At 44.9% G+C, this 26,590-nt stretch overlaps 1 protein-coding gene across 1 annotated transcript in view; it reads right to left on the bottom strand.

Moving 5' to 3' along the window:
* The window catches only part of LOC139649484 (reelin-like), a gene marked incomplete at its 5' end in the record, with an annotated part of 30,646 nt that extends 4,765 nt beyond the window's left edge, over positions 1-25,881 (bottom strand). Inside the window, 49 exons of the mRNA XM_071525898.1 lie at positions 219-376; positions 550-711; positions 966-1,039; positions 1,132-1,307; positions 1,483-1,725; positions 1,827-1,933; positions 2,049-2,224; positions 2,367-2,544; positions 2,850-3,064; positions 3,210-3,364; positions 3,599-3,852; positions 4,099-4,292; positions 4,494-4,671; positions 5,148-5,288; positions 5,756-5,924; positions 6,279-6,528; positions 6,829-7,087; positions 7,268-7,418; positions 8,039-8,262; positions 8,787-9,013; positions 9,137-9,242; positions 9,386-9,554; positions 9,837-10,019; positions 10,135-10,219; positions 10,325-10,502; positions 10,625-10,765; positions 10,905-11,178; positions 12,344-12,538; positions 12,683-12,841; positions 13,415-13,491; positions 13,591-13,798; positions 13,938-14,095; positions 14,262-14,497; positions 15,067-15,273; positions 15,539-15,710; positions 16,342-16,547; positions 16,753-16,939; positions 17,167-17,304; positions 18,583-18,695; positions 19,597-19,789; positions 20,051-20,287; positions 21,112-21,273; positions 22,342-22,575; positions 22,886-22,952; positions 23,469-23,578; positions 23,722-23,850; positions 24,370-24,578; positions 24,963-25,078; positions 25,730-25,881. Coding sequence (XP_071381999.1) covers positions 219-376; positions 550-711; positions 966-1,039; positions 1,132-1,307; positions 1,483-1,725; positions 1,827-1,933; positions 2,049-2,224; positions 2,367-2,544; positions 2,850-3,064; positions 3,210-3,364; positions 3,599-3,852; positions 4,099-4,292; positions 4,494-4,671; positions 5,148-5,288; positions 5,756-5,924; positions 6,279-6,528; positions 6,829-7,087; positions 7,268-7,418; positions 8,039-8,262; positions 8,787-9,013; positions 9,137-9,242; positions 9,386-9,554; positions 9,837-10,019; positions 10,135-10,219; positions 10,325-10,502; positions 10,625-10,765; positions 10,905-11,178; positions 12,344-12,538; positions 12,683-12,841; positions 13,415-13,491; positions 13,591-13,798; positions 13,938-14,095; positions 14,262-14,497; positions 15,067-15,273; positions 15,539-15,710; positions 16,342-16,547; positions 16,753-16,939; positions 17,167-17,304; positions 18,583-18,695; positions 19,597-19,789; positions 20,051-20,287; positions 21,112-21,273; positions 22,342-22,575; positions 22,886-22,952; positions 23,469-23,578; positions 23,722-23,850; positions 24,370-24,578; positions 24,963-25,078; positions 25,730-25,881 — 8,492 coding nt within the window. The remainder of the gene's footprint in view (positions 1-218; positions 377-549; positions 712-965; positions 1,040-1,131; positions 1,308-1,482; positions 1,726-1,826; positions 1,934-2,048; positions 2,225-2,366; positions 2,545-2,849; positions 3,065-3,209; positions 3,365-3,598; positions 3,853-4,098; positions 4,293-4,493; positions 4,672-5,147; positions 5,289-5,755; positions 5,925-6,278; positions 6,529-6,828; positions 7,088-7,267; positions 7,419-8,038; positions 8,263-8,786; positions 9,014-9,136; positions 9,243-9,385; positions 9,555-9,836; positions 10,020-10,134; positions 10,220-10,324; positions 10,503-10,624; positions 10,766-10,904; positions 11,179-12,343; positions 12,539-12,682; positions 12,842-13,414; positions 13,492-13,590; positions 13,799-13,937; positions 14,096-14,261; positions 14,498-15,066; positions 15,274-15,538; positions 15,711-16,341; positions 16,548-16,752; positions 16,940-17,166; positions 17,305-18,582; positions 18,696-19,596; positions 19,790-20,050; positions 20,288-21,111; positions 21,274-22,341; positions 22,576-22,885; positions 22,953-23,468; positions 23,579-23,721; positions 23,851-24,369; positions 24,579-24,962; positions 25,079-25,729) is intronic.
* Between the last annotated feature and the right edge of the window lie 709 nt (positions 25,882-26,590).

Genomic DNA, 26,590 nt, shown 5'->3' with positions numbered 1-26,590 from the left:
TTTGTAAAGTAAAAGCATACACAAAACAACTTTTTGGCCAACTTTGATGGGCAACAGTGTCCAAGAAGTTTCTTCAGAATAGTTGTGTAGTATATCACTTCCCTTTACTATAATAACTTGCATAACTACACCTAACACCTCTCAGCTTAACAGTTTAAATGATAAAGAATGGTGTTTGTTTCTACGAGTTTGAATATAATATGTTGTTTGCGGCCCACCATGGTGCCCCTCGTCACAGATGCAGACCACTCCGCTGGTACAGTAGCCATGGCCGCTGCAGAGTCCTGGGCAAGCCTCCCCTATGTAGACATGGTCCACGCCCCAGCCGTGACGCTCTCCTGTCCCCTCCTTTTGGATCCAGCGGAACTGGGTGGCCCTAGAAATATAAATAACAAATCAAAAGATGTTTACAGAACTGACAGCTTGCAATCGAGAGACCAGCAGCACACTATTCAGCCTCCAAAAACAAAAAACACATTCCAAGGGGTGATAATTTATGATATTTTCCACTGCTAACCAGGGACAAAAGTAAAATCTGCGTGCTCCTACCCTGAAGACACGTGGTCTGGCAGCTGGACGGTGACCCTGGTCCATGTGGAGCTGTTGACTGGGCTGTAGATGGTGGACTCATGGAACTGGAAGGGAGAGCAGCCCACGTTGTTGACTGAGGAGGGGAGGCACTCTGACTGAACCAGCTGCCACGAGTCAGACCTGGGGGAGGAGAGCGGGAGCTGAAAACTGTTCATGTACAATGTGTTTTCTATGCATGAATGACGCATCAAATAATCTTTAAAGGAAAAAAATCAACTCTCGGATACTCTTACACTCTTAGAACTTATTCCAGAAGCTATTTTGTGATGAACTGTTGTATGATTTTCGACAACCCCTAGAGAAAAGGCGTGAAGCGTTAGGATGTTTTTATCTTTTTAGGAACATCTTTCATAAAGGACCCCCATTTCTCTCACCTCGCATCCTTCCTGTACTGCAGCAGGACAGAATGGTGGTCTTCACAGGTGTCTGCCTCACACCCAACAACAATCTGCACCACAGAGAAAGATATAAAGGACTGAAGCCACCATGTACAAGATTAAAGACAGCAGTTATTACAGCTAAGAGATTCTGAGGCAGTACCTTGAACTGTAGAATGTATCCAGGCTGCACTATGAGTTCACGAGTGGCCAGGATGTTGTGTGTCTTGTCCTGGTTCTTGTTGGGCCAGTACAGGTGGAAGGATGGGTTCCCACAGAAGCCAGCTGTACGTACAGCGTTAGGGTAGAAACTCCAGCTTTCCTCATGAGAAACACCCTCTGGAAAAAGACAAGAGAGAGGAAGGAGATTCAATACAATTTCCAAAATCGAAGATATTAATTATTAACCAGTACCAAAACAAGGCAAATACTCATCTCGACTTGTGAGTTTTCACCGTCTTATCATATGAACAGATACAAACTTTTCCCTGTCTCTGAGAACAAAGAATCTCACCATCGTCGAAGGTGTCGAGCAGCGTGGACGGGTTGATGTCTGACCCCCCCACCAAGATGTTGTCTATGGCCCACTGGGCTCTCTCCAGGCTGGGGGAGGCCAGGCCAGAGGAGATGGTGAACGGCTGCCACCAGCGCAGGCGAGTAGCGTTGGTCAGAGCGCCCTCTGGGAGGACGATATAGTCTCTCCTCACTGACACATACTTCAGATAGTCCATCTCATGCAGGAGGGTCCATGACACACCTGAGAAACAGATATCGACAGGGTGAGAGAGAGAAATAAGAAAAAAAGAATCCACTAGGAAAAGTACACTGTGCAGAGTGTATGTTATATTATTACTGCACCTCCGTCAGTAGAGTAGTCCAGCAGCACTCCTTCTTTACGACAGGTTGGACGGTGACACATGGTCATGTTATCTTCACTTCCTATCCTGGCCCAGTACTCCACAAACCTAACCACAATGACAATCAGTTTATAATGCAGTAAAAAAAATATTACAAGACAACATGGAAAGAGAAGAAATATGTGCTGAATTTCATTGCCATTGACAGAAGTTGAGTACTGACTTGGCTCCGCGGAGGTCCAGGTCAGCAGTGACAGCCTGTCTGGCATCAGCCCCACCAAAGTAGAGGGCCGTCCCCTCCACCAGCACACCACAGTCTGTACAGGGCCGACCGCCCTCCAGCACCTGCCACTGGGGTCCAGCTGACCCTTCCCAGTCAAAACGCTCCTTCAGAGACGCCTGGGGGTAAGAGACACAGAGGTTAGAATCAAGGACCAGCTCACACAGATGGATTCTATTCTATCCTATTCTATTTGAATCTGTTCTTGACTCTAGCAAAGAAAATGTGTGAGGCTGTGAGTAGGCTCCACTTCCATTTTACCTTCAGAGCAGTGCTGGCGTAGCAGTTTGGTCCAGTGAATCCCGGGTCGCAGAGACAGCGCTGGTCCAGACAGTCCCCATGTCCCCCACAGTGGCCGTCACACGCCGGCCCGATGTAGAAGTTCTCCACACCCCACTGAATGTCTGAGTGCTGCTGGTAAAATCTGAACCGCACCGCCCTGAGGAACAGAAACACAGAGATAGACAGTGTGGCTGAATCTTTTTGTTGATATACAGTATACAGTAAAAGTGTGTTAAGTGCATATCATTTTCATGATTCATATCACAACAGTCTTTTAGTTTCTCATGGCATTAAATATGAAGCACATGGAGTACTCTATGCTAAATTTAAAGGAAGTGAAGGCAGACATGGGAGAACTTGGAGTGGGACTTGGGAGTCGTTTGCTTCTTGTTGATGTTGTTGATGTTTTATTGTCACTGTGTACTGTATGTTTGTTAAAGTTAAACTTGAACTTGAACTCACGTGTCAGCCAGGCTGTCCGGCAAGGGGTAGACAGCCCTCTTCCAGCCTGCAGCAGGGAAGAAGACTGAGGGCTGGGAGACCTGGCCCCCACAGCGGGGGTCTGCAGGCAGGCACTGGGGCACCAGGTACTTCCAGGTCACCCCAAAGTCCACCGAGTACTGGACATGGACCTGTCGGTCTGCATGGCGCTCTGGCACACTGCAGCCTACCGCAGTCTAAATGAGCACACAGATATTGATTAACATTATTTCACTTTCATACAGAATAGGTTCTTCCCACTCAAATGTATGCAAAGGTGCAATATGCTACAATGAACAACTGTTTACATTGCCATTGCATCATTGTAGGCTCATTAGTTACCTTGAACTGCATGACCCAACCTTTGTCAGGGACAATATCATGTGTGACTGCATACACCTCCCTCCCATCCACGTTGCCACACACCATCACCCCATCAGGAGAGTTGCAGAAACGCTGCACCGTGCAGTCCTCTGAGAACAACCAGTGATCGCTCACTGAGCAAAACGGAAAAAGAGGAAGAAAGAGAGAGAGAGAGAGAGAGAGAGAGAGAGAGAGCAGACATGCAAAAGGTAGAAGCATATGAGCCTAGGAAGATCTTTAATATTTGACTTATTTGACTCAGTTTATATTAATAGTTACAAAGAATAACAAAAACAACATGGAATAAAATTACATTAGATTGTTGATTGGTACAACTGAATTAGACCCCAGATCCAACTTTGCTATACCTATGGGGGTTTCCTCCTGCTCGCTGAGTTGACCTGTCCTGCCTGTGGGTGTCCCATCAGCAGGAGCTCTTTCATGGTTGGGCAGTGCCACGCCTCCAAAAGTATCAGAGATCTGAGCCCGTGGGTCTGAGCCTGCGATCAGGACGTTATCCAGTGCCCAATCACTGTGGTCCGCCCCCTCATGCTGTGGCTGCCACCAGCGCACACGCACTCCCTCCTGACGGGCAGCAGGGGGCAGCAGCACATTGACAAACCTGAACATACACACAGACATTAAAATATGTATTAATACAGAAAAGGCAGGGACAAGCCTTTCATACACTATACAGTATGGATATCCTGCTGTACTCTGCTTGCGCACAATGCAAGTCAAACATATCCAATATATTTGTTGCACATACAAACGGCTATACATCTTAATTTGGGTGTCAAGTCCATGCTCAACAATACATACAGTATATGTAAACTGAAATTAATATGTGGTTGGTGAAAGGACCCACCCAGGCTTGGTGTACAAATCGTAGAAGATCTCGGTCAGTAGGTGCCAGTTGATCCCTCCATTCAAGCTGTACTCCAGAAGCACACCCTGGTTACGGTTGCTAGGTGGGATCATGCAGCCATACATGAAGTAGAACTGGATGAACTCAGCATTGGTCAGGTTGAGGTCCACTGTCACCAGCTGACGGCTGCAACTCTGCACACACACACACATACAGCAATGTAGCTGAAATTCAGTCTAATTCAGTTAGATAGATATGGTCAGTGTCTGGGTCATTACTGGAAGGAAAGAAGGAAGAAAGAAAGAAAGAAAGAAAGAAAGAAAGAAAGAAAGAAAGAAAGAAAGAAAGAAAGAAAGAAAGAAAGAAAGAAAGAAAGAAAACAGATGTATTGTTACCCCGCTGAAGTGCAGCGCAGCTCCGGAGGCCACGGCTCCACACACAGTGCTGAGTTTCCCCCCGGTCAGCAGGTGCCAGTGGCTGAGGGACGGGGCTCGGCTGAAGCTGTCCTTCAGCTGGGAGGGCAGGGGAACCACAGGCTCGTCACAGTACTCCCCACCCCACTCTGGGTCACACCTGGGGAGGATGGTGGAGTCACTTATACTTAATAAGATTCAACAACAATGTGCCATCAAAACAGTTATACATACTGGTAGGAAACATTTTGATGTAAAGAAAGTTTTCGTTACGTTTTTACACCTTCTTGCCCATTCCTATCCACATTAATGACAGTTGTGATTCAAATTGATAGCTTAAGACATTGACAACAATAATTTTGGAGTGTGCATGCATAGGTAAGTGAAAATGTATGCGCTCTTTTTGTCTCAAATCATAGAGGATCAAAAAGAATTTGCACACTATAAAGGTAAATAACCAAAAAGAGACCAGCTGTTGCAAAAAAATTCCACAATTTATTTACATGGTGAAAAGGTGAAAAAAAAAGGTGCAAACATAAAGTGCACAAACAGAAAATGGTCAAAGGACCATCATCAGTCCTTCAGTGGAGTGTTTGGAGTGTGGGTGTACGCATGCAAGAGCAAGTCGTTACTTACACACAGGAGCTCTGTTGGCAGCGTCCGTGTCCAGAGCACATATCTGGGCAGCCATCTCCAATATAGAGGTTGTCCAGAGCCCAAGTCTGCTGCTTGTCAAAAGGGGCCTGCTGGTACCAACGGAACCTAGTGGCTGGAGACCTGACAGACATAAAATCACAGATAAATTACGTAGGATAGAATTAAACTGTAAACTGCGTCACTCTATTTACTGCTTTAATACAGATTTGTTGTGCCATAGCTGTGTTTGCATAGGACCAGTCACATCCATACTGACCATGGCCATTTTTGGACTTTTTTTTTCTTTTTGAATAGTTAAAGAACCAAAAAAAGGGAAATCTGAAGACAATTTTCTTTTCAGTTTGTCAAGCTGTATGTATACATGTACATGGAACATGTAAAATAAATCAATCATGATATCTTCTTGAGAGTGCAGATTTCCCTTTTTTGGTTCTTGAATTAAGCCTATTTGAAATCGGTGCACCAGAGAAGCCTTATTTTATGTCCATTTTTTGAATAGTTAACCACAGTATACTGCAAATGTAGGATGTGTTACAAGCTACTTAAGTATGTCCATGTGTCTGAGCAAAGAAGAGGGCAATGCTAACCTGGCGTAGGATGGGATGGGCATGGTGACACGGCCCCACTTGTTGTATGTGTCTGAAACCAGCAGCCTCTGCAGGGTGTAGGAGGAGCAGTCAGGGCTGGTAGGCAGACAGTCTCTGACCACAGGCTGCCAGGTCAGACCCAGATCCAGAGAATACTCCAACTCTATGGCTGTGGAGAAAGGAGAAAGAGAAAAACAAGAAGACTATCAACATAAAGTATACTGATTCAACTGCTAACACATAGAAATAGCTGGATAGTCTAAAAACAAAATATAAAATTGGAGGCCTACAATTGCTTTCATGCTTTTTTCATCTCAGATGGCTGTTTCAGTAAGAAAAAACTGTAAATGTGCATTCAGTGTGAAAAGTTAGACCTCACAGAACTAATTTCCCTTATTATACTTCTATGTAATGCACATTAAACACCTCCTAATGTTCCATCACATATCACCAGTCCTTGCAGACTACAATAGCTTTAGTATTGACCACCAGTCCCTCCTTATTCATGTTTCTTTTTGCTTACAGTAGCAGGAGTTTGTGACGGAGCAGGAGGCGGAGAAGTCAAACTGGATGAAAGCGTCTTGGCCCAGGCTGATGTCAGTGGTGACAGCATAGCGAGTGTTGGACTTCTCTATGAAGGCGAAAGCAGCCCCATCCGAGCCGCAAACAGGCATACGGGTTCCTCCAGGGTGGAGGAGCCAGGAGCGTCCATCGATGGAGGAGAAGTCGTCTTCCAGAGGCCCCCAGCCGCTGGCGCTGCCGCCCACCACCACCTGGAGAGAGAGGAAAAGACATGTTGGCTCATGTTTAATAGAAAGAGAAGGAGACAGTGGAATTATTCACAATACGTGGGCCTACATTCTATTCACTACATCCTAAACAAGTGCTGAGATTTGTCAGATGAATGAAAGGATGAAAGAAGGGATGGATGGATAATAGATCTTTTAATTACTTATAGATATCAATGTATGGATGAAAACAATGGATAGACAGGTGGATAGGTGAATAGATGGATGGATGGATGGTTTGATGAATGGAAAGCAATGGGTGGTGCCTCTCCTCCCTTACTGTACCTGATCAATGACCCACGGGCTGTAGAAGTGTCCATTCTCAGAGGGCTGCCACCAGCGGAGGCGAGTGGAGGAGGTACGGGCACGCAGCGGGATCTCCAGGGCCACCAGGCGAGCCTGGTTGCTGCTGTTGCTGAAGAGGAAGTCTTGGAGGAGGCCCCAGGTCAGACCTCCATCCACAGAGAACTGGAGCAACACAGGCTGGGAGCGAGGGTCCGGGGCGGCCTTACCACAACCCAGACGCAGGAAGAACTGTACAAACCTGGAGAATGCAGCCATGAAGACATGAGCTTATTAATGACAAGTGTAAAATCAATAAAGGAGGTTTATTTGTGTGAAATATACAGGGAGCTTATTCTAAGTTGGAGTGTGTGTTTTTTGTGAGTGTAATTGTGTGTGTGTGTGTGTGTGTGTGTGTGTGTGTGTGTGTGTACGGCTATACCTGGCATTGGACAGGTCCATGTCATTGGTGACCAGCATGCGCAGGCCGTCCTCACTGAAGAACAGGTGGTTCCCACTGGACATGATGCCACACTTCCTGGATGGTTTACCTCCGCTGAGCATTCTGAACCGCTCAGCGTCCACGGCTCCCCCTAGAGACAGAAAGACACATGTGCGTACACACACACACACACACAAACATTACATGTATGCATGCAAATTCATACGCACCATATGCATCCTACATACATGATATATACAAAACAAAGTGGATTAACTGTAGTATGATTAGGACTAGTATGATAATAATAAAAATAATATTAATAAATAAATAATAATCTTTATTTATTGAGCACATCAAAATAGTGTTACAAAAGTGCTTTATAAGATTTTAAAAATGAAAGAAATATATAAAAACATGAACAATTAATGAAGAAAAATGAAGAATAAAATAAAGACTGACAACTTAATTTTAAAGCCTTAATAATGGATAAACGAATTAGTGTCTGACACACCAACAGCATTAAGTTTTGGTCCATGCATCACATTTCACAGACAAAAACTGAGCTGATTCCAGACTAAAAAAGCAATGATCACATGATTTCAGTTTCAGTGTTGAGTAGAAACACTCAGCATTCTGACAACTGTGACTTATCCATAAACAGCACGTAGATGCAGCCCTCTAATCCATCTACTCTCCCTCATACACATAAATGTGTAATAAACAACCTACTTCCGGTGCGTTTGTGTGGGCAGCTGCGTGTTCTTGTACCTTCAAAGTCCTCCTTGAGGAAGTCGGGGTTGGGGGTGTCGGGTACGGAGCAGTCGGGTCCAGAGTAGCCGGGGTCACACACACAGTGGGTGCCGCCCACACAGGCCCCGTGGCCGTTACACATGTCCTGACACTGAGGGCCGATGTAGATGTTGTCCAGGGCCCAAGTGGGAGGAGCAGAACCGGTCGAGTAGAAACCCTGGTACCAACGGAACCTCACTGACCTGGAGGGAGAGAGAGAGAGAGAGAGAGAGAGAGAGAGAGAGAGAGAGAGAGAGAGTGAGAGTGAGAGAGAGAGAGAGAGAGTGAGAGCAAGAGAGAGAGAGAGAGAGGAAGAAAGAAAGAAAGAAAGAAAGAAAGAAAGAAAGAAAGAAAGAAAGAAAGAAAGAAAGAAAGAAAGGAAGAAAGGAAGGAAGAAAGGAAGAAAGAAAGAAAGAAGATGAATAAGTCCACTGCAAACAGAACCAAAAGTAGAAGATAGCTCAGTGCAGAACACATGTATTTTGTGGCTTCACGCTTAAATAGGAGGTGTCATTTTTAACATATCTGTGTCTTCTTTGGTACAACATGTGTTAATGGCAATACATTTTAACACAACATGTGTTGTTATTAACATATCTTGTGTTGACAAGTAAGACAAGTGTGTGTTGTCCCAAAGAAGACACACTGATGTGTTAAACATGACGCATCCTTTTAAAGTGTTGTTTTCCTTTATGCGTCTACTGTAGAGGATGTCTCCAGTTCTTACCCACAGAGGCGCAGCTTGCCAAAGTGGATGACCTCCCTCCTCCAGCCCTGGGTGGTGCCAGGGTAGTAGACGCTGGCAGGGTGGAGCTCTGTGGAGCACAGCGATGAGGGCTGGGGCCCTCCGGCACACAGGGGCACCAGAAGGTGCCAGGTGGCACCGAAGTCCCGCGAGAACTCAAGACGCACCGGGTTGGCAGAGGAACTGTCGGCTGTGCAGCCCACGTTAATCTGGAGAAACGTACATATACATGACATCAGTAAAGGTGAGTCATGATTTATCTCTTACATAAGTGGAAATTATGCTTGTTCCTTGTGACTTCTAAAAAAGTCATCAAGACTGTGTTTATGTACCTCAAATTGGATGATAGTGTTCTCATTTACGTCAATGTCCCTGGTGGTAATGGAGTGTTCTCCAAGCTCGCTGGAGACAAACACCATGGCTGACTCATCCTCCTCCCTGTACATACACACAAACGCACACACACACCCAAAAGGGACTGTCAAGGGTAAGCTCATCTATTTGCATTTTTCAGCCCCATCATGCATCATTTAAGACAGAATAAATCATTCAAAATTAACTGCGTTTGTTGTTTTACTTACAGGCCAGTCTTCTGGTAGGGGCAGTAGAGGCCAGTGTTGCCCCCGGGGTAGAAGAGCCAGTTGGACTCGTTGGGGCCTTCCTCAAAGCTGTCTGTTACCACCGGCGGGTTGTGTAAGGAGCTGCCATCAATGATGAGATCATCTATTACCCAAACCTCCTCCTTCTTACCTAGAGGGCAAAAGGAGAGAGAGAGAGAGAGAGAGAGAGAGAATCACACATTTACACTGGGAACATGGCCTGAGGATGGCTATAATAGGCTGTGACTTTGTGGAAATGTGTGATGTGATCAGATTAGTGTAAGAGAGAGAGAGAGAGAGAGCGACAGGGGTAGGGTGGGGCAGACAAGAGAGATATATTAGGGGGATATGTTATATATATATAGAGGGGATATATTATGTGAGTCTATGTAATGTAATTTTCGGTGTGCTTCCACAGTATGTGTCCACTCACCGCTGTTGTATGGCTGCCAGAGTCTGAAGCGGGTGGCGTTGGTCTGGGCGCTGGCTGGCAGCGGCAGGTGGAGGAACAGAGTGTCGGTGGAGGTGGGGAAGTAAAACTCATCCAACAGCAGCCAGCTGATTCCTCCATTCACAGAGTACTGCAGCAGCACTGAGTGGGACCGCTCTGGGACACCTAGAAAAGTCCATAAAATGAACTATTACAACAGAATTTGAGACTTACACCATTTTGATTTATGCCATACAAACAGCTATACCAAAGCTAATCTATATTCTTAAATTTGTTGTACCTTTAGTGATGAATTTGAAGGAGAATTGGATGTAGAGAGTGCTGGTACAGTCCAGATCCCGTGACACCAACATCCGCATACCATCCTACAAACAAATAACAACAATTACATATTTGATTACATATGATTCTCTTTTTCTTTGTGTTGTCTATGTTCTGGTAGGTCTCTGCATGACTTTTAGGACCCCCACCCCTTTGAAGATGAGGGCAGTGCCAGACTTAAGCGGCTCTCCGCTCAGTGTCCCCCTCTCCACTCCGTACACCTCAGGCCAGGTCTCCTGCTGCAGGTTCTCATTAAAGTCGTCTCTCAGTACAGATGGCAGAGGGGCCAGGGGCACGCAGTGGGCCCCTCCGTAACCCTTATCACACCTGGGGGAGAATGGAAATAAAACGAAGGGCAGGTAAGACTGACTTTTACGGAAAAAATAAGCAGTAAATAAGTGCCAAAGTTTGAAAATTCATCAATTTGGCATAAGAGCCAGTTTACTTACACACAGCGTCCGTTGTCACACAGGCCATGACCAGAGCACATCCAGGGGCAGCCAGGGGCAAGCAACACGTTATCCAGGGCCCAACCTTCTGCCCCTGGGGTGAAGTGGGTCTGGATCCAACGGAACCGAGTCCTAGGGGAACTGGAGGATTCAAACAGCAAATTATAAAGAGAGATAGAGGCATATTTCAGCAAATAAACAAATATTGTCCACTCACCCCGAGCATACTCTAGACACAGACATCCACACACACACACATACTTCTTCCACACACACTTACTTAGCAGCACTAGGCAGGTAGACAGTGATCCTCCTCCAGTGTTTATACTGGGTGGAGGTATAGATGGAGCTCTGGGTATAGCCGGCACAGCCGATGGCTGGAGGTACACACTCTGGGGTGATGAGAGACCAGTGACGACCACAGTCTGTGGAGTACTCCAGCCGCACGCCATGGGAGAAGGAGGTGGACTTACTGCAGCCCATACTCAGCTCAAACTGCAGGAAGGACGAGCCTGACACCTCGAAGTCCCAGCTCTCTGCATACCTCGGCTTCTCTATAGGCACAGCGACAAAACAATATTTACATTTTTAGGCATTTACTGTCAGCTGATGCTCTTATCCATACCTACTTACAATGACAAAGCAGTGTTTTCCTCAAGGACACTTCCACAAGACACACAGGCTGTTGATTGACATACATTGTCTGTCTGGGATCGAACCTTGTTACCTGGTTAAAAAATACAGTTTAACAAAACTAAACTAAAACTAACTCTCTAACCACTAGGCTACTCTGCTTAGATATGGATTGGCAAAATATGAGTCATCGACTCAGTAAGATGCATACCATTATATACTTGACACAAAATGCTGCAAAATCGGGTAGAATGAATAGTATGTATGGCAAATTAGAAAATCAATATAATCTTCTATATTTACGTATTACATTTCCACATCAATACCACAAGAAATATACACTCAACAGACAAAGTCAATACAAGTGCAAATGCAAATGCAAATATAGCGGTGAATATAATAGGCACTGTTGAGTTATGTGTGAAATGGTTGCATGTTTCACTCCATATGGGAACAGCCATCAAGCCTAACAGTCAGTGCTTAATGTGTTCACAGGCACACAGGAGCTCTATGTTTATAGATGTGTCGCCAAATTGCTCTTGCTGGGCCTGCTTAATGGATGGGCCCAGTTGTAATATAATATTTGCACAAAGTAAATCCGCTCACAGCTTGATGCACACATAAATAACAGGCAGGATGTTCAATCAGGTTTGCTCTCATTAATAATGCAGAACCCACAGGCGTCACGTACAAGGGTGATTCAGTTTCAGCCTGTTGTGTGTGTAATACTGTGATGTTGTGGCACAGTCATTTTATTTATGTGGTTTGTCTGTGTGTATATGTGTGTATGTGTGTGTGCAGTATATGTGCATATGCATGTGTAAGTATATGTACACACATTTTTATTTTGTTATTCTTTATTTATCGAATGTCGACTGAGCACTCCTGCTCTTTTTCACACATTCACACTGGGAGCTGCCCAGTACAACCAGTACAACCACAGACCTTCCACTGTTGGCCAATGGCCAACTTTACTGGAGCAGTTGGGTGTTAAGTGCCTTGCTCATGGGCACCTTGACAGTGCTTTCCCCACTTCTCTGAGTGTATGTGTGTATGTGTATATGCATGTGTGTATGTGTGACTCACTATCAATGGCCTCAGAGTTGAAAGTAAGTGCTGTGTCCAGGGACAAGCAGTCCACCGTCACCTCCCCACCCTGAATGCGGTACCAGTTGTGCCTCAGGGGGGACGTGCCGTCAAACTTGTCATGGAAACCTGTTCTGGAGCTGTCATTCATACCGATCAGGACATCATCCAGGGCCCACTGGGCTGAGTGTTTCCCTACAGAGATGGAAGACGAAAGAGATAGAGAGAAAGAAGTAAGAAAGAGCTAGATCCAAAAGTTTCTATAACATCCAAAAATGTGATATTATTGTGTTTCTAAGTGTTTCCCCATATGGGTGTGCGTCCCACTCATGTGCTCACCCTGCTGTGGCTGCCACCAGCGAAACACAGTGTAAGGGGTTTTGGCTGGAGGCGGCAGCTCGATGGTCACCACTTGTGGCTCCAGGAAGGAACCAAAGTCCAGCTCCCTCAGGAACTGCCACTGGACACCGTTGTTGGTGGAGAACTGGACAAGGACACCTAGGAACACAGAAACAGAGAGAAGAGTGGGCAACACTGTCAGATGGGAGAGAATATTTCACACTTCTTTTCAGGAAGTGGAAAGAAATAGGATAGGCACCATGGCACAGAAACACACACAATAGAATAGAATAGAATAGAATAGAATCATTGTACTTGAGAAGCCCTAATTATCCCAGACAAGCTGTTTAGACCAACAGTGTTTTATCTGACAGTGCAGAAACAGATCAGACTGAGCCTTCAGCACTGCTGCAGGCTACAGCTCCGCAATCTGCTGACTGACAAACTACACAACACTAGACTTTGATTCTCTGTTTAAAAGCATTGAGGATGAGGTCCAGATCTGTAGTTACACAGCCTTGGCTTGGCACAAAGCCTTACAGGCTGATCAAAGACAGAAAGCATGAGAAGGAGCAGATGGAGACGGGGCAGACAGGCCAGTGGAGGTCTGATCAGATCTGATGTGGAGCTGTTCTCTGGAGGCTGCAGTGTCAGGGAAGAGCCACATGGAGGCATCAGAGGGCCTCAATGAAGAGTGTTGGCATAGTACTACTGTACAAGTTTGATTGTTACCTTCATTGCGGGAGCGAGGCCTGGTGCAAGTGGGTCCCAAACTCTTGCTGCCAATCCGGATGTAGAATTGGACCAAACTAGGAGATAGTGATTACATTTAATTTCACATTGAAGAACTTGCACAGATTTAATTAATTGCTCTCCAATCCTTAATTTAAAGAGTGAATCATGCTGACCGTGTGTTGGTGGTGTCTAGGGGCATAGTGCGTGCCTCTCTCCTCCCAGGGCTACTGAAGTAAAGTGCCTTGCCCTCGCCGATGGTGCCACAGCCTCCTCCGATTTGTCCCCCACTTAGGCTCTGCCAAAGTGGGCTCAGCTTCCCCTCAAAGCCCTCTGTCAGCTCTGTGGGACTGGCCACAGACGGCACGCAGCTATCCTGCTCCACTAGGGGACACAAAAACAAACAGGAAACACAAATCATAAGGCATATAATATAAAAATACCGTGACCAAGGTAACATGAAAAAGCTGTCTTCCCAAACGTTCCAAATTTTCTTTTATTTCTTTTCTCCTTTTCACTGTACCTGTGTATCCCATGTCACAGAAGCAGACTCCAGAGATGCAATCCCCATGTCCCCCACAGTGGTTGGGACAGGGCTCAGAGATGTAGACCCCGTCCAAGGCAAAGGGTGGGGCGTCCCTGTACATACTGCTCTCCTGGAACCAACGGAACCTCGTTTTACTGGGGAAATGAAGGTAAGAGGGAGGGAGAGGAGGACGAGGAAATGAGAGACACAGTAGACATTTAAAATCCACTCAGTGTCTGTGTCAGTGTCTACAGTTAATCTACTGAATCACTGAATCAAATCACTTAGCACGTTCAATTGCATGCATGTTACCATAGCTACCTTGCTGCAACATTGCGGGGTATGACCACAGTGACCCTGGTCCACTGTTCATAGTCTCCAGTGTTATAGACAGTGGGCTCTCTAAGCTCGCGGCCGCTGCCCTCACAGCCACCTGCCCCTGGGGTGCCTGGGTAACAGCCCTCCCTCACCAGGGCCCAGGTGCGGCCGGCGTCATGGGAGTACTGCAGCAGGACCGGGGCCGACGCACTGAACTCTGACTCACAGCCTATGTTCAGCTGGTACAGGAAGAGAGGGACAACACACAATTAAGGAACAATTTAATTACTTATTATAGGTTCTATGTGTTGCACTTTGTGTTTCTCAAAATTAAGACCACATTTCCCATAAAACCCATTGCTTCCTGTCGTAAAGACAATGTTAATAGTCCTCCCTCCCTTTCCCTGATGTTATTCCCCATGTGTTTGTTTTGAAGAGCAAGAAGAAGGACAAGAGCCGATAACATCCCTTGATAACAGCAAAGTTATATTCCCACAAGGTGAGCTAATGTAAATTTGAAACTATGAAGTTAGAATAGTGAAACTGGAATAAAGTTATGTGCAAGTAAAAACAGTTCCTGTTTTGTGTCTTAAAACAATCTCCCTTTGTTCCGTAGATCAGTACAGCAGATACTGCCAATCTTCTCAGCGATGGTCTCATTTGTTTATGGTAATTATACTAATGTCACAAAATTAATATGGTAATGATTTATTGATGTTAAAATGCTACATGTAGGACCTCTAAAATATATTTCACATTTTTATGCCATTATGCATCCTCCTAGTTCCTACAGCCTCCCTGTGTGTACCTTAAACTGAAGGGTGTAGCCGGGACGCAGGGCCAGGTCCCTGGTGACTGCCACCCTGTCTCCATCAGAGCGTCCAAACACCATGGCGGAGGGCGTGGGGGCACAGAAGCTGCTGTTGCTTTCCCTCTCCATGCCTTCATTACCCAGCATCAGCCACACACTCATCTGGTTCAGAGGGTAGTCGAACGCCGGCTTCTCATAAAAGTTCTGTAGAGATGGAGGACAGGGGAGTTGAGTTTAGCATTTTGTGTAACAAGTACCTGTGTCCGCAGCAGAACATACAGTATCTCACATGAGAAATGGGTCTAAATTTGAAAAGACTCTAGATATTAAAACTATGCGATCCAAGTGTGTTTGATATTTTCCATTACAACACAAGAAGTATTATCTCGAGATGAAGCAGATGCTACTGCACTAGGTTAGAGCACAAATCCCTGTGTGTACAGGAAACCTCCTCCAAATGATATCTCACCTGTGGTAGAGTAGGATTGGCCATGGGGATGATGTGCTTCTCCCTCTCTGACAGAATGATGACATCATCGATGGCCCACTGGTCATAGCCATCTCCAGAGTGGAGAGGCTGCCACCAGCGAAACCTTGTGGAGGGGGTCTTAGAGGCCAAGGGCAGCTCATAGTGGACAAAACTGAGGAGGAGGGGCACAAAGAAGGTTATGGACTTTTAATTTTTGATCTTATTATTGAATATTGAAAAATAATGATGACTTTTTCAGTGTGCTGCCTTGTTTTCTCTCCTAGGAGGTACTGAGAAGTGTGTTGCTGTCTTTTCACTCCCCTTAGGATGTATTCAGAAATGAAACATTTAACAACACTATACAACATACTACTTCATCTCATCTCATCTCATCTCTCATACACTCATACATGATTGGCACCATATTATCCCAGCATCCAATTCTGATGGTCCAGCTCTAATATGGATCTTTTTTCTCATATATAGTACAAGGAACAAGGGATTTGAAGCATTCAAAAGTCTAAACCAATGTGAATATGAGTCAGGGATAGAACGGCAATTTTATTTGATGGGAGTGGTGCGGTGGGGCGGGATTTAAAAAAAAAATCAAATGGTTTAGAAATGGTTAGAAATGTATATTTACGCCTACTAGTGCAGCATGAGGTCACCATGAAAGATACTCTGTTTTCCAGGAAGTGAAAGTAATGGGGGTTCATTTCATGGGGACTTTAAAGCAGATCCTGTTTATTGGTAAAGAAGGCGAGTATCATTCCTCCTCCTCTCCTCGTCCCCGGGTCTCTCACCGAGGCTTGGTGAAGTCAGTGAAGTACATCTCGGCGATGAGGCCCCAGCTGATGCCTCCGTCGTTGCTGTACTGCAGCAGCACTCCCTCCTCCCTGCTGTCTGCCTGGTTGCACTCCGCCCAGTCTCCGCCCACACGCAGGTAGAACTGCACAAACTCCGCCCATTCAGTGTCCAGGTCCCAGCTCACCAGCTGCCTGAGCCCAGCCTGTTACACACACACACACACATATACACACACATATTTGTGCATATAATAAAATGTGCATATTTTTGTACAAATAACATTGCCAGGGTACAGTGTATTCGGAGGTCAAAGGTCAAGGGGAATACATTTCACTCTGTTTTGCTTGAATACAAGTTGAGTGGAAAACTGGAATGTGATTTTGAGATTCGTGCCATGGTTGCCCTACCTTGCTGAAGTACAGGGAGGACCCGGAGGAGACCACCCCGCAGCCCATGTCAGGCGTCACCACCTCTCCGCCAATCACCTCCTGCCACGTGGCCAGCAGTGCATCCTGGGACTCGAAGTCAGAGAGCACGCTGGAGGAGAGGGGGGAGGAGGGCTGGCAGTCTGTTCCAGAGAAGCCATCGTCACACCTTTGAGAGAAGATAGCTCATTGTTATCTCACTACATACAATGATGTGGATGTACAATCAATGGTGAAATTTGTTATTTCACAAACATACATCAAAAGCTATCTATGGTCCTCCATAAAATAATAATTTTTAAATAATTTTAAATCAAATAAAAAAAAATTGCGACAAAAGACCAGCGGCTCAAGGTTGATACCTGTGTGTGTGTGTGTGTGTGTGTGAAGACTGACCTGCAGTGTCCATGGTCACACCAGCCATGTCCGTGGCACATGTTAGGACACTGCTGGCCGATGTAGATGTCATCCAAGGCCCATTCATCCTGCTCTCCATAGTAGTTCTGGATCCAGCGGAAACGTGTGGCGCTGGACCTGAACACACACACACACACACATATCATATTAACACTGACCTAGCTAGGGAGTAATCTTGAATTGAATCTATTTCAAAATTGGCAATCTAGACATATACTGGCACATGTGTGAGCATAGATAGGAGGGAAATTTGCAATACTATATCAGTTGACTACTGCATCGTAACTGATAACTGATGAGAAAATTAATTTAAGGTTTCATTTTAAAAATGCAAAACATGATCTCAGAAATCAAATGACTGACAGTGATCAATATAAGCGTGTCAACCACATCATCTCATTATATTCAATAGTCTGCTTCTCTTCAGGTGGAGATAGAGATTTGTGGATTTGGTGTTCCGGCAGTTACAGATTAACCTTATCACCTGTGTGTGTGTGTGTGTGTGTGTGTGTGTGTGTTTAGATTCTGCAGTTGTGTGAAATGTGTATGAGTCAGAGGGCAATACCATCATCTCTGTGGTTCAACAGTAGTGTGTGGATTGTGAGGTTGTGTGCAGTGCCTGTATGTGTACGTGAATGTATTTCATGCCGCTGCATGTATAGTGGTGATGAATGGGAGCAGAAGGCTAGATAGTCAGGTATATTGGGGGTTATATGGCAGGGAGTAGCTTGGTTTGCTGCTTCGGTGACCCATATCGACCCGGACCTCCTCCTGATCACGCAGAGCTGGCCCCGGGAATGTTTCATTACCATTTACTGCCATGACCCCATGACCTCTCATCATACACCGAGTGAGATTAGACCACCTTTATTTAGGAGCTGGGAAGTGCAATGAAATGGGGGTGGAGGTCACAGTGTGCTCAGTGGTGAAGGTTTACGTGATTATTTGAGTTGGTGTGTCCGTGTGTGTGTGTGTGTTGGTGTGTATGTGTGTATGTGTGTGTGTGTGTTTGAGCATTTTGCATCATAGTGTTGCACGGACAAAGTTCTTAGTTAGTGTGCTATGTCACCCGAATAGGATTCGAAGCTGACAACATGATGTGTAATGTACTTCTCCTTGAACTGTGCTTTTGAACAGAGCTCACTGAAGCAGAGGAGGCTTTGGGAGAGCGTTTACAGTTGTTTGTGTGTGGATGCGCGTAGCTGTGTGTGTGTGAATGTGTGTGAGTCCTCTTGTTTCAGCAGTATGTTATACATTTGACTGCATCTCCTGTGCACTGTACTTGTTTAAATGCAAAAAAAAATGCAGAATAAAACTGTGATCATAGCATTTATTATTCAGAAGGGCACTTGGGTGAATCTATTCATGTGCTATACATGTCTGTGTGTTACTTACCATGTCTTCTGAGGCAGAGGCAGAGTGATGCGTCTCCAGTCTTTGAACTCTGATGGGTGGTAGACACTCGGGGCTGTAAACTCAGAGCAGCTGGGCATGCCAGGCAGACAGGCCTGTGTAAAGGAAACGATGGGTTTCATTCCAAAACACTATACACCCATTTTAGTGATGTTCATTGCTCAAAATTGATAAAATAATAAGTGATTACAGTACATCCTCTAAATTGTTGCTATCTTGTAGGTAAATGGTTGAAGTTAATTGGGAATATTTGCTCGTGAGTTTCCTTTGATGCTTTGTCACAGCAGGTGCCCCTTTTCTCAAATGGTGGATTTCATTTTGCAACAAGACTTTTCAAAAATACAACGAGATACTGTACAATAATATCTTCACAGTGTGGCTCCATCAGCATGTTGTGAAAGGCTAATGCAAGATTATGGAATTTCCCTGACCTTGAACATGGGAAGACAAGCAAGCATTAACAGTACGGGACAGTTGGGGAGTTACACTCTGCACTTACCAGATGACTGCATTTTCATGCACATGAGAGAATTAGAGAGAATGCACTGATGGAGGACTCATTATGCCCTATTCAATTCCAAAGGCAATAAAAATCTTGGCAGATACTTTGGTGCCTTATGAATATTTATGAGCCAATTGTGATCACAGAAATCTTTGTTGAATCATGGCAAGATAATCTGCTTGCTGATTCAAGTATTACCATGTATTTGCTAATACTGGGATGATAAAAAGTAATTGCGATAATTTCTCATCTGAAACAAAGTGCCACATTTAAAGACTCTCATTATTTACACATTATTACTAAAGCTATAATGGGTAAATCAATATTCATGATCATGAATAAATGATACGTTTCCTCGTCTCTCTCTCCAGGGTGACTTCTACAACTTTTGCCTAAGTCATAAACAAAGGTAGCCGGGCTGTGAAAGCAAGAAGGGTAGGACTTTTTGTAATCACTTGACATGAGGGAGCCAAGGTGAATTCCACGTTCCTTACCTCTTTGACCAGGTGCCAAGTGAGGCCGTGATTGGTGGAGAACTCCAGGCGGACCTGCGTGTCAATGTGCGGGGAGGGCTCGCGGCCACAGCCCATGACCAATGAGAACTGCAGGCTGTAGGAGGCTCCGATCTGCATTGACTGGGTCTCCACATAACGGATACTGGAGCCAGGGCTGGGCTCACCAGAAAAACTACAGTACAGCAAGGAGAAAGAGAAGATACTGTAAGTCAGTCCTGCTGCACACTATATTACATAGACAAAAGAGTGGGAAGGGATTGCAAGCTACTGTTCTAAATGGTAACTAAGTAACTACTGATGAAGCTAAACTATACTGAAAAAATGTTCAGAACCACTGAACAAATTGTACTAATTACAAACCAAAGCGTTCAAATGCCATTGCCAAGTGTTATATTAACAATATGTTTTCCATATCAAGGTACAGGTCTCCCACCTGAGAGTCCAGTCATGCTGGCAGTAGGGCTGGACATGACCAAGATAGAAACCAAGGCTCTGGGTGACATCCAGCACGTTGCTGAAGTCCAGACTTATGGTGTTGAAGAGCACAGAGGTCATGCTGATTTCATCCAGGGCCCACACATCGTGACTGCGGCCTGAGTGGTACGGCTGCCACCAGCGGAACTGCACCCCAAACTTACGAGCACCGGGGGGCAATTCCACTGACACAATCCTGGTAGGAGGGAAAAAAATGAAAATGAATGAATGAACTTTATTGATACCAGAAGGAAAGTTTCACTGACGTAAGCAGCAAATGTACCCTGATCACAACCACACAAATATAAGAATGGTGAGATGGAGTTAGGGATTTCATCCATAATGCCAACCAGTCCAGCTGGACTTAGTCACAGAGGCTGTATTTGCACTGTGACTCAGGATCTGACTTAGCTCTAAAGCCCACATAATCACGGTCTGCTGTTTGTATATATTGTATCCTTTGGACAATGTTACATAGATTCTGACGCAATACAGATGGGCAATGTTACAACAATAATTGTGCCTTTCATCATGCTTTAGTTTCTTACAGCCCACTATGTTAGCCACAAAGATTCTTTTTTCTCTTTATCAGTACTGATTCCTGCAGAAGACAATATTATCTATCTGCATTGCCTCAGATGTTGTCCATATATCATGGCCTTTTTGTACAAACAACATACCAAAGGTTAGATACAGTGGTTAGAGCGTGCACATGCACTCGCAGTCCAGATAGCTGTGTAGACCTTGGCCCTGACTCATTGCCCCCTGTTGGCCTTTCTAGCGCTGATGAAGCGCTCCGAGGGCAGGCCTGTACAGTTTCACTCAAGTCCACTTTGTCTTCATTACACACACAGATGACACTAACTGACTCAATGGCTCTCCATAAATTACACCTCCAGCACGCCATTAGCAGGGCAAATGTGTGTGTTAATGGAGTTGTAGTGTCTCCACGGAATCATGAAATTATAAGCATGCAAGTACACACACACACACACACACACACACAGACACTGGAAGTACCTTGGCTCATGGAAGCCTTGGTAAGCATAGTGCTGCAGCAGGGTCCAGGTGATGCCGTTGTCTGAGGAGTAGTGCAGCAGGACGCCCTCTCCTGGCTGGTCTGGGGCAGGACAGGAGCTCAGGGTGCTGCGACTGCCCAGCCGAAGAGTAAACTGTAGGTACCTGCAGAGAGAAGGAAAGAGACGGAAAGAGAAGGAAAGCAAGAGAGAGAGAGAGAGAGAGAGAGAGAGAGGGGTGAGTGGGTTGGTTCAGGAGAGAAGTGGGGGGAGGCAGCAGGTGAGACAGACAGAGGGAAAAGAAAAATGAAATGACACAGAAAAAGAGAAAAGGGCAGGTTGAAAAATGAGAAGAAGGAAGAGTAAGGTGACCAAGAGTGAGTTCAGGGAGGAGAGGTGAGAGAGAGAGGGGGAAGAGGGTAGATAAACAGACAGCCAGGCAGAGCGGAGAGGTGGCAGGATGATGGATGAGATGATTAAATGAATGAGGACAAAATTAGATGAGAGGAGGTGGAGGGAGAGAAAGAGTAAGAGAGAGAGTGTATGAGAGTCAGACTTCATACACATGTATCCATGTTTACATATTCCTCTCACTGCACAAGTTTGTCCGCTCTTATGAGTTCGCCTATGTTTTGGCTGACATTATTATTGCCTATACTAATATTATATTTATAATAGTTTCCATCCTCTGTCTCAGGCTGCCAGCCGCCAGCTCTCTCTGTCCTTGGCTCGGCTGTGCTTTCATTAGCGGTGCAGTTTCCTCTCCCAGGCAGCTGTTCACTCAATCAGCCAGGAAACTGGCATTAAATATGGCCGTCAGGTGGCACACAGAGAGCCGCAACAGGCATAATCAATCTAACACAGATGCCATATCTAAGTTCATCGTTCTCTCTCTATCTTTCTCTCTCTCACTCTCAGCCTCTTCTTTCATCTCTCCTCTCATCTGCAGTCCTCCCTGTAATCACAATCCATCTCCCAGCATAGGAACAGAGAGAATGAAGGGAAGAGGGATTGACGAAGGAGAGTAGAGAGCTGACTGGCTGAAACAGTATCAATCAGAAGGGAAGACACCTAGTGAAGACAAGCCACCTTCTCACAGAGTAAGGTATCGGTGACAAATTCAGCAGAAACTTAAGTCTGCATGTGTACGTGTGTGCTGCAAAAAGAGACTTTCCCTACAAGGATCAATAAAGTATCAGATGAACATCTTGTTCTCTATCACAGCTATCATTACCTGGCCTGGGAGCTGTCTAGCGGGGCGGTGACCAGGTGTCTCCTGCTGTCCCTGTTGAAGACCAGGGCCTTGCCGCTGGCCAGCACCCCGCAGCCGAAGCTGACCTCGGCCCCCCGAAGCGAGGAGAAGCTGTGGTAGGAGGAGAGTCGTGGGCTGGAGAAACCCTCCGACAGGAAAGCTGGGAAGGTCTGGGAGGCCAACTCACAGGCTGGACCACTGAAGCCTGGGTCACATCTGGGGGATGGAAGGAAAGAGGAATGGCACAAAGAGAAAGCAAGGAAATAGTGAGAGGAGAGGAGAGGAGAGGAGAGGACAGGAGAGGACAGGAGAGGAGAGGAAGGTTTTAGACATTAAAGAGTGAGGGATATAAAAAAGGAAAAGAGGAAAAGATAATGAATATGCATTAATAAATCATAACCATAATACAATTTGATTAATGTTGAATGGTGATTGGTGCTGCTAGGCATTAGATTGGTAATGAGTAGACTCATTCCCATGTAGCGATATTGGATTTATTCAGTTTAATAACAAGTCAAGTCCTTACTTGCAGCCGGTGCGGGAACAATGTCCTCTCCCAGAGCAGAAACGAAGGCAGGCTGGACCAATATACACTGAACAGACACACAAGCACAGAGATTATATTACCTTCTACTGCAAACAAAAGGTATCTACTTCCTGGGTAGACTGCAAAGATGGATTGAGACCCAAAGGATTTACTTAAGAAAAAGTAACAATACCATCATGGAAAAATACTCGAGTAAAAGTGAAAGCTCTGCATCCAAAATTTAACAGCCCACTATGTATAAAAGTATAGAAGTATTAGCAGTAAAATGTCCTCATAAAAGTACTCATGCTGAAGAATGGTCTCTTTCAGAGTGTTAAATTATTGATGCATAAACCTGTAAGAAGTATTTTAATGTTGTAGTTGGTCTAAATGGTGCTGGGTCTAACTACTCCATATACTGTTGGCTAGTTTAAAGTGTAGTGGAGTATAAAGTTTCAGAAAATGGAAATTGTACTTAAGTACAGTACTTGAGTAAATGTACTTTGTTACTTTCCACCTCTGCTCATGACATGGGAAACAATGGGCCTGGGTGTACTGTGTGTTCTGCATGTATAGTTCTAACCGTTGTCTATGGCCCACATGTTGCCCGCTCCAGTGCCACTCTGCCTCCAGCGGAACTGTGTGGTCTCTGTCAGAGCAGCGTTGGGCAGAGGGATGGAGATCCTGGTCCAGCTGGAGAGACGCAAACACACAGGACAGATACAGTGCATATTTTGTGTCGGTTTCAGATTTGGACATAATGAACTCAAACAATGACAGATAGGCAGATCAGGAAACACACACACACATGCAGAGACATCCACACTCATTCGTACCCGCTGTAGTTGTCAGAGGTGTAGACGGTGCTGTGAGGCAAGTGGGGTCCAGCACAAAGCTCTGGCAGGCATTCAGTATGCAGCAGGGACCAGGAACGGCCATGGTTGGAGGAAAACTCCAGGCTGACACTGACAGAAAGACAGGAACAGAGGATGTCTCATCTCAGCATTTTAGCAGCATAATCTGATTTTCAACCTAAACAAACAACACTCTGAATAAGCAACACAGGTCACAGATTATGGTCACAGTTAAGAAATTATGTCTTCAGTCACTTTCCCTCCACTATCAAGTCTGCTTCAATAACCCTTTTAGTCTATATATTGGCAGCTGTTTGCATTTCAGTAGTTTGCTGCCATTCTGTGTTAAAGATGTTTAGCCATTTTGGTGAGTCCAGCAAAGTTCTGTTTTTCACCCTTAAGTTTTGATTCACTGACAGAAGATTCTCGTCAGTTACCATCCCCAACAGCAAAATAATAAAAAAATAATAATAATAATAATTTGCGCAAATAGGGTGCATCTATAGTGTCTCGATTAGGAGGGGTGGGACACTCTTCTCTGTTGCAGCCCCATTTCATGATTTAGGCTGATAAGATGGCCGTATGTTTAGATAAAAATACTGCATAGTGCAGCTTTGAAATGTGTCATACCTGTTGGCAGGCTGATAGGAGCCACAGCCCAAGTTGATGGAGAACTGAGCAACATGTGTGTGGGTGCCAGGCAGCACGGGCAGCAGCTGCATGAAGTCCACGGCCCATACATGGCGGTTGGCACCCCCATGTGACCGCTGCTCCAGACAGAACTGGGTGACGGGTGTCTGTAGCTCAGTGGGCAGCGCTACAGACACTACCCTAGGAGTCTGGGAGAGGAGAGATGAAGGGGAGGCAGATGCATGGATCAGACCAGAGAAGAAATGCATTGATCAAGTCTATTTTACGAAGAAGAAGTCACAAAGAAACAGCATTACGATGGTGTCTTGGTTCTGTGATTTGACACATTCTTGGTTGAAACAGGATGCTGGGACGGAATAAATGCGGGGAGAGACTGTTAAAGTGTTCAAAAGTTCAAATATGCTTTGCATATAATTTTGAGCTATTTAATGGTATGCAATGAAGTAACTAGTAAAGATTTCCAAGGGCTAAAGGTAATGGGATTTTGCTATAAAAATACAAGAAAATATGTTTTTTGTAATCGTTTTGGCATTTACTGATATAAGGAAAAGTCATTGTTGTGTGTGTCTCACCCTGTAAGAAGAGTATGGAAGGGTGTCCAGCACCACGCGTTCCCTCCTCCCTTCAGACCTCCCAAACAGAACCACATCGTTCTCATGGGACTCTCCTGGATCACAGTCGCCTCCACCTAGACACAAACACACCTCTCTTATCACTATGTCAGTGCCTTGCTACAAAGTCATAGAAATGACACCACAGTTTGACCTGGACACCCCTAATAAAAGCTTGACCTTCCTTACAGAGAGAATCTAATCTTTGACCCGATCACATTTGCTCTAAGTGGAAACAATTTAACTAAATTGTTGGTAAATAACAAGAAGCAAACAGTGGCAGTTGCAGTTGGCATCCACTCCACTCTGTGGTGGTGGGAGTGACAGATGAACAAACTAACCTGCAACAGTTCAACTCAAAAAATTATGTTCCGATCAGAACAAAATCAACTGACTCGTTATTGGTTCAAAGTTGTCCGCTACTGTACATCAGAATAGTTTCACAATGGGACCAAGGTACACACCAGCATCAATGACAAATATAAAAGTTACAGTCAACAATATACAGTACAATGCAGTGCACATGAGCTAAAAATCAAAATCACCTAAAAGATACGTGAAAATAAGGCCATTCTACATTAATATAAACTTGGGTGACATCTTACATAATTCTTTGTACTTGTGCCTTTCTTGGAGCTCAAAAATCTGACTGGTAAAGCAACTGGTGCTTATTTGGTTCAAGAAATGCAATCCTTAACGATATAATATGACTGATAGTGAATCCATACCCATGGTGAAGTAGAAGCGGAGGTTTCCATAGGACGTGGTGTCCAGGTAGGGCGTGCACACCTTCCTGCGGCCCTCCTTTTCAAATACCAGCGCTGAGCCCGACTCAATCTCCCCACACTGGGTCCCATAGACGGCCCCCTCTATGTCCCAGCTGGATAGACACACACACACACAGGGAGTGTTGATGCAGTAAGAAAAAAAACCTAATTCGGCGCTACAGACAATAACAGAGTTTTATTCCAAAATGATATTCATTTTGGAAAAAAAACATCTAACTTTTAAAATTAATTTGGTTTTTTTTTTTTCATTGATAATCAGACTTTTGGTCTTATAAGTAAGTACAATTTATGGTTTCTAACTAGGTTTAGTTCACGAAACTAAGAATTCATCACAGCTTAAATGTTACACACAGGCAACTGCAGCAGGTTTCAAAGGCAATTTCATCCTCACTGCATAAAACAAAGCATTGCTGAAATTAAGGTGATGTGACCATGAATTATAAAGCAAGTTGAGGTTGCCTCCATGAGTCCTTTCCATAATACTCTCAGGCCAAAGAACCCTCTGAAGTTAATAGGAAATAAAGTCATTAACAGTTTGTCAGAAGAATAGAAAAGAGTTCCACCTATTGTAAGTTTTAATTAGCACTTCATCTTACCCAAATATTAATACCAAATCAACGGACATAAAACACACAGACACACACAGACACACAGACACACACACACACACACACACACACACACAGACACACACACATGCTAACACTTATGCTTGTAGATTGCCTCTTTTACACAGCATCTCCCTCTGGAGTATTACTGGAGTCAGGAAACAGCTGACATAATTCACACCTTGCAGGTAAA

The sequence above is a fragment of the Centroberyx affinis genome, unplaced genomic scaffold (assembly GCF_046629955.1).
Source record: "Centroberyx affinis isolate AG114_WGS23_722 - 3 ecotype Tasmania unplaced genomic scaffold, CSIRO-AGI_Caff_v1 ptg001355l_1, whole genome shotgun sequence".
Lineage (NCBI taxonomy): Eukaryota > Metazoa > Chordata > Actinopteri > Beryciformes > Berycidae > Centroberyx > Centroberyx affinis.
The sequence above is the reverse complement of the archived record's forward strand: the minus strand, read 5'-3'. Positions and strand labels throughout refer to the sequence as shown.